Source organism: Adiantum capillus-veneris, chromosome 18, assembly GCF_014529385.1.
Source record: "Adiantum capillus-veneris isolate H3 chromosome 18, ASM1452938v2, whole genome shotgun sequence".
In the NCBI taxonomy this organism is placed as follows: Eukaryota; Viridiplantae; Streptophyta; class Polypodiopsida; order Polypodiales; family Pteridaceae; genus Adiantum; species Adiantum capillus-veneris.
In genome coordinates this window covers 57697096-57709210 of record NC_140948.1, presented here as the reverse complement: position 1 = coordinate 57709210, position 12115 = coordinate 57697096, and the positions used below count along the sequence as shown (strand labels likewise).

Sequence of the window (12115 nt, the reverse complement as noted above, 5' to 3'; positions counted from 1 at the left end):
CTAAACTTAACCACTCTTTTTCCCTTTTTGTTTTATGTAAGACTTTATAAAGGTGTGTCTATTTGTTGGAGAAGGCCTTTGTCTTCTCTCCATAACCCCCGACCGCCAATTTCAAGGCGATGTCACATTGGTCCAATCCCCTTTTGCCCAATGGAAGCATCACTAGCAAAAGTTCACTTTTGGGACCTAAGAATTTGAACCATGGGCACAATTTGTAACCATACCAAGCCATAAACAACCTTAATGAGTTGTCTGAACTTATCTTGGTCTAGTGATTGATCCACAGAGACTTATCTCGGTGGTATAAATAGGCCTTTTCATGTCCCTAAATCAGTTTTCGCCTCTGCCGAAAATTTTTGTCGACTTTTGTGATGCATTGAGAGCTTCATAGTGGTGGCAATTTCTAATCCTTAGTATTAGATACCCAGATTGCTGATGAAAGGACAGAAGAGACTACAAGTTTTCTGCATAGAGATTTGCTTGCATGATATTAAAGGTAGAAATCACTAGCATTAGAACCATACTCTGCTAATGAATGAGCTATGTAAGCAAAGACCATACTCTGCTCTCAAAAACCCTTTTCCTCCAAACTTATTCCATAGAGACTCTATTGCATGATACAACCGTTGGAAGTCGGTAAGCAATTATAACCATCCTATGAATGAGCTATGTAGGCAATGCCTCGATCCTACCGTGATATTTACAAAATTGGAACCTATACAAGTGTCAAGAACCCAAATCTCAACAAACACATTAGATTACACAAAGAAGAAGGATGCTATTCTGCTGCAAAGACTCTAGTTTGCAACTGAAAGGACTTTGTGAAGAAAAAAGGCCAGCTCAGGTAGGTCGACATGACGCTGCTAAATGTAGCGGCACCCAAAAGCATGTTCATTACTACCATCTGTAGCTGGATTGCCTCAATAGGTGATGCACCTCCCATAATCATTCCGGTCATTGCTCCGGGAAGACTTATAAGCCCAACAGTCTTTGTGTTGTCTATCACAGGTGCAAGGGCTACCACCAGAGCTCTTTGAACTTGTTTGAGTGTTGCCTGCCTAGGAGTTGCTCCTAATGCGAGCGCTGTCTCAACCTGTAAAGTCACACACATGCAAGCATCAAGGGTAATATGTTTCTCTGCTTGAAAATATAAAAGTCAAGAAGTAGACTGGGGGTTCACAAGAAGATTTAGGATTTTTCTCATGTAGGAAAACGGAGTCTTTATCAGTGTTTTTCATACAATGCGTAACATCATGAGCTTCTGTTCGAGAGGCACCGCATACCTAGCTAGGTACGATTGGAGGCAGGGGACCCCCGCCCCCCCCCCACCGGGCCGGCGGTCCCCTGCCCCCAATCATACCTAGCTAGGTATGCGTGCCTCCCTCACAGAAGCTCATGATGTTGAGGTAAGTCACAATGTGGGAATTATTGTGAGAATTTGTCCAAAACTTCTTGTGGTTTCACTCACAAATATGAGGTTAATATTTAGGGAACCCCCCAACAAAGTAGAAAACCTTGAAGAAATACAAAGAAGCAAGCTAAAGTTATAAACCAAATCTTTCCACATACCTAGATGAATCCCAACAGCATGACCAAATTTTCTTAAGAACATGGTGAAAGCCATCCAAATGACTAAAGACAATAATCAGCTCCATCATGCAAAGTAGGGCTAAATACTACGACATCCCCACTACCGGCATTCGCCTTTGGACTGAGAATTTTTCTTTTTGTCCAATTTTAAAAGAAACACGCTACTTTTTTGGCTTGCCCAATTCATCGATTGAATATCAAGAGTTTAGAGGGAAGCTGATTGGAATAACCAAGAGGCTCTGAAAAAATGAGAAAACACTGACGATCAAAATAATGATCGACTAATGTAGCTTAGCTGGTTGAGGCCTCGCGTGCTAAAATCTGCGTTGTGTTCTACTCAAAATGATTACTAAGCCCTCTTCTAAAGGAGTACTTCCGTGACTCAGTTTGCAACAACAAAACTTTGCACAGATGGGGAAAGGGAAGGGAGGGAGGGTTTGGGGGGTTTTGAAGAAGGGGGGAAAACGGGGGGGGGGGGGGGGGGGGGGGGGATTGTGGTTTGTGGTTTCATTTGTAGTCTTGATGATTCTAAGTTTATGAACCTCGAAGGTTCACAGGCTCTACAAGAGGCCAGTATTCTCTGAGCTCCCTTGGAGTGCTCGCGGACAAAGTTTCAAATAAAGATGCAATTTTAAAGAACGCCCCTAATTCTTACAAAATTTCTAGAAAGGGGGCTAAAATTAAGCTTCATAAGGTCTACCTATTATCTTATAATTTTTTGAGTCATCTTCCTAATTTTCTCTTTAAAAAAAAGTCCAAAATGGTTTATTTTTTGTTTGATAATTATTAAAGTAATTATTTGATAATTATTAAAGTAATTATTTGATAAAGATATATTTATCCCGGCTTTCTCATAGAGAAATATACCTCTAAAAATTATCTTAATAATTTCTAAGTAAATTTGTTAATTATCTCCTCTAGTTTATTGCCAAAAATAGAGAATTTAAGCAATAAGAATTAGCAAAGCTAATTAATAAATAATGAGATAATTATCACAACTTCTTAAAATTGTAATCTACCTCTAAAAATTATCTCACTAACTTCTAAAATCATTTACTAAATATCTTATTTAATTTTTTGCTAAAATCAAAAAATTTAAGTAATGATAATTAATTACCTAGATATGATATAATTATCACAGATTTCTAACATTATAATCTAACTCTAAAAGTTATCTCACTAACTTCTAAGCTCATTTAAAATTCATTTTGTTTGATTTTTTGTTAAAAACATAGAGTTTAAGTAATACTAATTAGCAAAACTAATCAACTAATTATGAGATAATTATGACGAGTTCTTAACACTATAATTTTCCTATGAAAATTATCTCACTAACTTCAAAACTCATTTACTAATTATCTTGCTTAATTTTCAATTAAAAACAAATAATTTAAGAAAAGTAATTAACAAAATTAATTAACTAATTATGAGGTAAGTGTAATAACATATAAGAGTGTAATTAATAGTAGGAAAAAAATTGAATCCTAATTAATAAGATAATTTAAAAAATTAGACATAGATTAATATGTCTTTTACTAATCTATCGAGATTAGCACTAATTACCTTAATTGGTCACTTAAAAAGTTTCTCTCTTAGTGATTTTTCAGAAGAATCTCTCTAAGCACGAAAGATTTTGCCAAGGTCTCCGAGTCTAATTGAAAATGAGAAGCCTAAGCCTATTTATAGTATGTTTTGGTACACAAGGCTTGTAACTGACAGTTACTTGCAACCCACGTAGCCCCTCAGCTCCATATGGCGCCCCATGCTGCTAAATCTCACCCTGACATGTTCATCATAGCCCCTCTAGCACCTGGCCCACTTTAATTTTCAAATCTGTTATTTTTCAAGTTAATTTTCTCCTTTAATAAGAAATATCTAGTCCGTGCGAAAAAATATCTAATAGACCATGTGAAAAGTCATGTTTTTTAATCATTACTAAAAGTCTTCAATTATTTCTAAGAATTAAAGTATCCGTGAAAACTTCTAGTGAAGGTTCGAGGGTCAGTTTTTGTCCGAATTTGATTCAGAAAATTTCTGATTGAAAAAATGTGGTACTTAAGATTCTAAAAATACCAATTTTTGTTATTTTTTAATAATTTTTTATGGAATGTGTGTGTGTATATATATATATATATACATACATACATACATATAAATATACACATACATACATACACATATATACAGACACACACACACACACACACACACATATATCCATATATATATATAGATGTATCTCTGTGTGTGTATACATGTGTATATATACACACACAGAGATACATCTATATATATATATATATATATATATATCGACACACATAAATATTTATATTTGTTTATTTATTAGCTAATCACTCCATCCCATGAGTGTGCTTGAATTGAAATTTCTCAGTCTCTCTTTCTCTTTGCGCATTACCATAGGTTATTTGTATAGCAAAGCCATGCAGCACTTTTATCGTTTACTATGTTAGCGCTCTAACCTGTTTCAAAACTTTTCAACATGTCAAAGGGTAGGAAACGGCATTTCCTTGTCACTATAAAAGTCTGGTGGTTATGTTTTGTAGCATCGTCCTAGGGTACTAAGGCTGTTAGTATTCTGCCTAGGACTTCTACGAGAGAGTGATTACAGCATTCTGTCTCGAGATCACCCATGTGGTGATGATGATTCTGGCATCAAAGACATTTGTAAAGACAATAGTTACCCAGAACTCACTTTTTTCTCATTTCCCGTTTCAGTTTCTATTTCCATTACTAAAAACTCCCCGAAACTCCAAATTTTGTTGCCTCTATTTCCGTTCTTGTTACCATTGCCGATAAGTATGGCCAAGAGTTCAATGATAGATCCAATGCACATTATCTCAATTGCAGTGTGGACCAAAATGTTGAATGTTCAACCTTGAATTGTTTGATGATGCATGCTATAATAGGTTGAGTCAAAAAAATTGCATTTAGAAAGAACAATAACTTTCCATGCACAATCTCTGCTCTAGGACGATTATGGCAAAAAATTTAAGTTTGGGCTGCCTTTTGGTGCCACTTTACTTTTAGTTAAAATCTCCAAAATACCCCTAAAATTTAACAAATTCTCAAAATTCCCCTCAAATAGGGTAAATTTTGACAATTATTCCAAAAATACCCTTGAATTATATTAAAGTTCCCAATATACCCCTCACTACTTTCACAAAAATGTATCAACACGTTATGTTTTGCATGCTTCCATAAGGAGAACCATTCTTTAGCATTTTGGCATGCTAGAACGAGGATTTGTGCTGATTTTTTAAGGACTTAGGCGATGAAATTCTTCTTTATTCTGACATATTAATGCGAATGTTTAGGAGTCTATTTGTGTATTTTTATCTCAAGGCACTCAAAGATGGATTTGTCTTTAAAAAAGTCAATCACATGAAATCAACAACTTTTTTGGCAAAACAAAAGTAGAAGGGAATTTTGGGAATTTTTGAGATTAGAGGAGTATTTTGGGAATTTTCGGGGGATTCTGGTAATTTTCCCTTGTTTTTAACATGTGTGAGGGGACTATGGGAGCACCTGCTTTTGCTTAGGACTTATATGTAAGGGTTGACAAAAAGGACTTGTAGATTCTTGCTGTCCCTTGTACACACACTCGATCAATAAACAAAAACCAGCTGGGGGTGCTGACAATGGCAATTCAGGACTACCGACTCTCTTTTGTAGGAGCATCCCGCTCCCCCACCTTCTCCATCTCCCTTCGCTAGCACTCAGTTGGCTTCAAAGTACTGAAGTGTTTGACGTGTTGCAGATTGTGGTAGTTTAATGTTTTCCATCCGACACTCACCGGAAGTGGTTACAGATGCATTGTGTAAAGATGCCATACATGGATGGTGTTGAGCACATTGAAAGAAAAAACACCGTTTTTTTTTTTAAAGCAAAAGTAAAAACCACTTCTGATGATGCAAGTATCCGTCAGGAAGTTGGTGTGAAAGATCTGTTAACATAAAACCAAATCGAAAATATCAAGATAACATACCAAGTTCTGCTGCACCCGGATGTCGTCACGAAGGCGTTTCAATGTGACCCCAGTAACTGTCATCGAGTTCCCAACTACCATACCAGAAACTGGTATGATGTAACGAGGCGTAAATGGGAAGACTTGCAGCAGGACAAGGAGAGCCATAGTTATTGACGTTCCAACAAGCATTGAAGCTCCTGCAACATACTTTCCATTCGGAACATGCTTAGCTCGCTGGCCTGCTGTATATCCCGCCACAGCTACCTGTAAAATAGTACATCAATAACTCCTTACATTGAAAAGATAAAGGACATCTTAGCTTTAGACAAAGAGTAGATCATGTTGTACTGAGGAAAAAATCAAAAATAATGCTGAAACCTCAGAATGAAAACTGTGATACATTGTTGGTAAACCAAAACCTTTAGCTGAAAATCTAGTGAAGGAGCTGACCAAGCTTCAAGCAACATTTGAAAAGTCATGAAGCATATTCAGCCATATCTAGTTGCGTTTCGGGCCATTCTGAAACAGCAAAACACTTTGGGCCGTTTTGGCATTTTCAAAAAGTATTTAAAAAAGATTCCCCTAATTCGGCCGAAATCTGCCGCGCATTATATTCTGCACGCTGTGCCTCTTGTTTACACTGTAGGTTTGCTGCAAAGAGCCTCCTGCGCACAGCAACAACGCACGCACACACACAACAAGGATTCGAGAATTCAGATCAATCGGAATCCATGACGGCTTGCCATCATCCCAAAAGACAATGCATGGAGTCATGTGTCTGTGCTGCATGGGTATGGAGCTAGTGGTGGCTCCAAGCGTTGGAAATGTCATATTGAGTCACAAACATCTCTAGACTAGTTATTGTCACGAGTTATTTCGAGTCCGAGACATTTCAAATTTCAACTAGCCTTGAATCTTGATATCATTTTGGTACAATGCTTTCATGATTCACGTGGCTTTGCTTTGAGCTTTTGTAGTATGTACTCTTCTGTTAAAACGGAAGTTTAAGTAGTATGTTTTAGTCTTTAACTCTTGATGTGAATCGTGAAATGAGGTTGTTCGACCGATTCGTGCTGTTGAGATGGATGATTTAGTTCATGATGATGCAGTTCACGCTATGGTGCCTGTCATTGTCGAGCCGGAGTATGACGAGGGTAACCTTGTGATGACAGATGGAGGCTTACTCTTTGAAACTGGCCCGTAGGGCGGTAGACTTTAGCTTTCACCGATTCTTACTTTAAATTGTTAAACTTTACGACACAAAGGAACTTCACGAACAAGCATGTGACTGTAATTCAACACTTCAAGACATTTCACGACTTGGTAGCTAGAGTGCTCCCAAGCAGACAATGACACCCTATTGGCCCCAAGGACTGCGCCCCTTTCGATATTTCTTTATTCTTATTACACTTGAGAAAGACCTGTAAACTTCTACAAGCTGACCCACTTTTATCGAGAAGTCTCCACAGACAAAATCCCAAGTAAACAATGACTTTCCATAACGATCCCAACGTTTTCACCTAACTCTCACCAAGCTGTCCATGGCTGTATTTGCAGGTTTTTGACCCAATTTTGCCAACATAACGGTGCAAAAATCCCTGTAGGTCAAAAGTACACGTAAAGGACACTTTCCCTTGCGGTTTGGAAGCTTTCCCGTGAGCTACAAGTCAATTTCAGCATGTTGTAATTCCCTGTTTTGTCATTGTCATGTGCCCAAAGCCCTCCTGGGTTTATGCACGATTGCCGAGGCAAGAGCTCTTGCACAAGTACCGGATTAGCTAACTGCTAATCTCAAGCAGGTATAGGTTGATTTAGAGAGATTTCTCGCGAGAAATCTCGTTTAAATCAAAGGGCAAGTAGCTCTATAGGTGCAAAAGCTTGAGGGCTACCTACAGGTGCGTTCGGCACGCAAAACGGAGCCCAAAACAGAGAATTACAGCTTGCTGTAATTTTTTGCAGGTTTATGTTTTTGACCCTTTTTGATGCCTAAAGATCCTAGGAGCTTCAAGGAAGCTAGAGAACTGCAAAACGGGTGTTCACGTGCGTTTTAGAGGCTAAAAACAGAGAATTCAGCATGCTGTGTTTTCTCACCAGGTTTGTAAAAGTGCTCTAATGCGCGTGGAAAGTCCCTATTACATGGGGATTTTGTCTATGAAGCCTTCTACTGCCGTTATGCTGCCGAAATTGGGCTAGAGTAGGGAATTTTCCGTCCCAATAGAAGTGGGAAAGTTTGTAGAAATTTACAAGTTTTCTCCAAGTTTACTTGGAATAAAGAAATATTGAAAGGGGCACCAACCTTTGGGGCCAGCACGGTGCCATTGTCTACTAGGGACTTGGGAGCACTCTAGCTACCAAGTTGTGAAGTGTTTGAAGTAGTGAATTCCAGTTACAGGTTTATTCGTGAAGTTACTTTGTGCTGTAAAGTACAAGTAAAGTCAAGCAACGTATAGCTTGGGTGAAAGACAAAATTTACCGCCCTTTAGTTAGGCTGCAAGCCGGTTTCATGGTTTCGTTGCCGGTGAGGCCGCTTTTCGAATTTTTACCCGCTTCTCTCTTGGTATGCAAGGTTGCAAGGCTTCACGGACGAATGGCCACTTGAAGACTCCAAGCTTTGAGGAAAATCTCTTACGAGAGCTTGCCATGGGATTGATGGTCAAGTAGTCACATTATTGTCAACTGAAGGTGGAGCCAAGAGCGTATTCCTTTCCAAGCTTTTCTTCCTATGGGGCTCCACTCTTGAGTTATTAAAGCATTAGAGTATATATATATTTATAGTTTGAAAATGGGGTGGCCAATAATGAAGCAGCCATTGCAAAAGTCAACAAAGTGAGGAGGGGGGGCCTCCTTGCCTCCTCTCGTTTTTTTCTCCCCCTCAGTCCACATACACTCTCCCTCATTGCGTTCCTCTCTCTCTCTCTCTCTCTCTCTCTCTCTCTCTCTCTCTCTCCTAAAGGACAGTCCCCTTTCTCCATATTGAATAATGACATATCGGAGTTCTCTAGAGATGGAGACATCGTTCTCGTAGGAGACTTTAATGCCAGAACGGCCGACTCTCAAGCAGTATTCTATGATACTTCGGAGGAAATGCTCAAAGAAGTGGATTTATCACAGGAGGGGCTTACTAGAAACTCACAGGATAAAGAACACACTGAATATGGGAGACATCTCATGGAAATGGCAACTACACATGGTTTGGCCATACTTAATGGTCTAGAGAATTTCCCTTTATCTGGGGGGTTCACATGCTTCCCGCACAGGCATGGGGCCAGTACAGTGGATTATGTCATGACTTCACCAAGCTTTATTTCTAGTATCGAGGACTTTAAGGTGGGACCCAGACCGGTTGGGATTGCAGTGGATCATGCTCTCTTGACCTTATCAATCTCCTTCCAATACAATGCCTCTCAAGTACAAAGGAAGAAGACACACACAAGATATACTTTCACGCCAGAGACCGATTCAGTCTATGTGGAAAAGATCTATAATAGGATGTGGTCAGCCGAGCCAGTATATACTGTAGAGGAGATTACTTCTCAGCTAACAGAGATACTACATGGAGCAGCACAAGAGACATACCCACATACTCAGCCTGACCAGAAGAGAGGATCTGGGAACATGCCTCAAAACAGTTGGTACGATGAGGAATGCAGAGAGACGAGAACCCAGGTCCAGAAAGAGCTTACACTTGGGATCATCACATATAAGCAGTCTCAGATTGCTCTTCAGCGTATAGTACGTCGCAAGAAAAGGGCATTTTTAGCCAAACTGGAGAAGGATTTATATCAGCTCTTCTTGAGTCAGGACTCACATGAGGCCTGGCGTTTATTTCACGAGCACTCATCGCCTCCAACAATTACGTCTCCTGAGATTTGGGGTCAATATGTAACATCATTATATACGGTATCTGGACAGCCTCCATTACCAGATTCGCTAGAGCCATGCCCTGCTACTAGTACTTTCTTTACTACGGAAATGGTGGAAAAAGCCATTGATAAGATGAAGACAAGAAGAGCATATGATCATGAGGGTCTAGTAGCAGAACATTTGACCCATGCAAGGGATCTACTTTCAGAAGTCCTTGCTCCTCTGTTTAATCGGGTCATGTGTGAAGGATTACCTGAATCTTGGAAATTATCTACTATCGTACCTATTTTCAAGTCAGGGGATCCTATGATACCCGGAAACTACCGTACCATTATGGTGGGACACACATTGACCCGACTGTACACATCCATTCTGGAACAAAAATTGAGTAGATGGGCAGAGAATGAGGGCATACGGGCAACAGGACAAGCTGGATTCAGGAGGGGTTATTCCACTTTAGATCATATTCTTACGCTCAGAACCATTATTGAGGAAGGAAGAGCAAGCGGGAGAAGGATGTATTGTTGCTTTGTGGATTTTCGGAAAGCTTTCGATACAGTACCAAGGGCCAGATTGATGCGCAGAATGCAAGAGTTAGGGGTCCCCAAAGAGATTATCTGGGGGATCATGGCCTTATATGGGTCAGTAACTGGCTATGTACGTACTCCAGAAGGGGACTCCGACATTGTTCATTCCACCGTTGGAGTAAAGCAGGGATGCCCACTGTCCCCTACTTTATTTGGTATGTATATAGATGAGGTATCAGATTACATTGATAGAAAGGGTGACAGAGGGGCTCAACTTGCAGGGTCATGGATCCCTTTGTTGTTATATGCAGATGATATTGTATTGATAGCAGAATCACCAGATGGAATGCAGAGGCAGTTAGATGCATTACATAAATTCGCGGAGGACAGCGGACTGTCGGTAAATTTGGGTAAAACAAAAGTTATGGTGTTTAACACCACACCGCAGTGGGATAGGAGATCGGCACCTACATTTGCATATGGCCAGGATACAGTAGAGTACACAGATGCATACACATACCTTGGTGTGGTATTTACAGGACCGAAGTTTACTCTTAAGAAAGCAGCGGATGCTAGATTGTCCAGAGCCTCTGCGGCCTTGGGAGGGTTGGAGAGGATGTGTTCACAAGTGCAGTTTCAGGAACCACGAACAAAACTTTGGCTCTTTGATACTGTGGTGGCTTCGGCTATGCTTTATGGGGTCCAGATTTGGGGACCATCTGTGGATCAGGATAATTGGAAGTCAATGGAGAGACCTTTGGTATCTATGATTTCCCGAATGATTAGAGCCAAGGCCTCCGTACCACACGCGATTACCCGAGCGGAACTAGCTGCCCCTCCGATAGAAATTGAAGCTCTTACCAGATCAGTGTCCTTTATACATGGTTTATGGGATACAAATAATTGCCGATATACTAGATTGGCCCTCGAATCCTCTCGACAATTAGCAATGAAAGGAGATACATCATGCTAGTATGCGCAACTATCCTCGTTGTTTCAGAGACACGGGTTCAGTATGGAAAGATTACCCCCCTTCCAATACTCTCTTGAGGCTCCATCACTGGCAATCACACGAACGGAGATTAATAAAATCATCCGCCAGGATCTTATACAGTTGGACACTAAGAGGACATGGGTAGACCCTACACAAGAATTGGGCACGAAGATGGCCGACTACAAAGAAAACTTCCTACAGCTATCTGAAGATGGTTTTGTGATTCGCCCGAGCTACATGGATACCCACCTGTCTCATGGTTTGAGATGTGCTATTGGTCAGATTCGTACATCCTCACACCAGCTGGAAATTGAATTTGGCAGATTTAGGGGAATCCCACCTGAGAGCAGAATTTGCAAGTTATGCGGAATGGAGCCGGAGACAGAATTACACTACATATGCCATTGCACCGTATACTATGAGATACGTGGGCGTTTCCATTGCCTATTCAAAGAAGGCTTTGGACCTCTAGATAGAGTCATGCAATACCAAGATCAAAGGTGCTTAGGCCTGTACCTACTGGAACTACACCGGCACAGGGATAATCTAATGAGAAGACAAAGAGCACTACAGCCTCAGAGGCAGATCACAGATTTCTTCGGATCGAGAGAAGCAGGAATGGAAGGAGAAGCAAGAGGCTAGCAGCGAGCACAAAGGAGTACCCACATTCATACCAAAGGCACCCTCATGGACAGGGCGATTGAGCTTAGGAAATCGAGACGACCACGACCGAGATGCAGAAGCACACTTCACCGAAGGAGACTACAACAAAGGATTAGAAGCATTCTAGCCAGACACCCAGAATGCTCCTAAGAAGTTTATCTAGTACTTTGTATTTAGTTTTTTCGCATTTATTTTCACACTTTCACACTTTTCAGACATTGTAACAGATTCACCACTTTTGTATCAGTTTGGTCTCATAGGTCACTCTGGCCTTTTTGAAGATGTTAATATAATATTTCATTTCATTTCTCTCTCTCTCTCTCTCTGATCTCTCGACTGATCAAAGCCAAGGTCTCTGTACCCCACGCTATCATTCGAGCAGAGCTGGCTGCCCCTCCTATGGAGATTGAGGCGCTTACCACATCAATCTCCTTTGTGCACAGCTTGTGGGATACTACTAGAGACAGATATGATAGACTAGCCCTT

General features: G+C 40.4%; 1 protein-coding gene across 2 annotated transcripts in view; it reads right to left on the bottom strand.

Moving 5' to 3' along the window:
* Positions 1-488: 488 nt before the first annotated feature.
* The window catches only part of ALS3 (aluminum sensitive 3), a 53309-nt gene continuing 41682 nt past the window's right edge, over positions 489-12115 (bottom strand). The window contains exons 3-4 of one of the 2 annotated variants that reach the window (XM_086488023.1): positions 5600-5845; positions 489-1093 (exon numbers count right to left, since the gene is read on the bottom strand). In XM_086488023.1, coding sequence (XP_086344149.1) covers positions 779-1093; positions 5600-5845 — 561 coding nt within the window. In that variant the 3' untranslated portion in view covers positions 489-778. The remainder of the gene's footprint in view (positions 1094-5599; positions 5846-12115) is intronic. The other variant, XM_086488022.1, reaches the window with a different exon arrangement.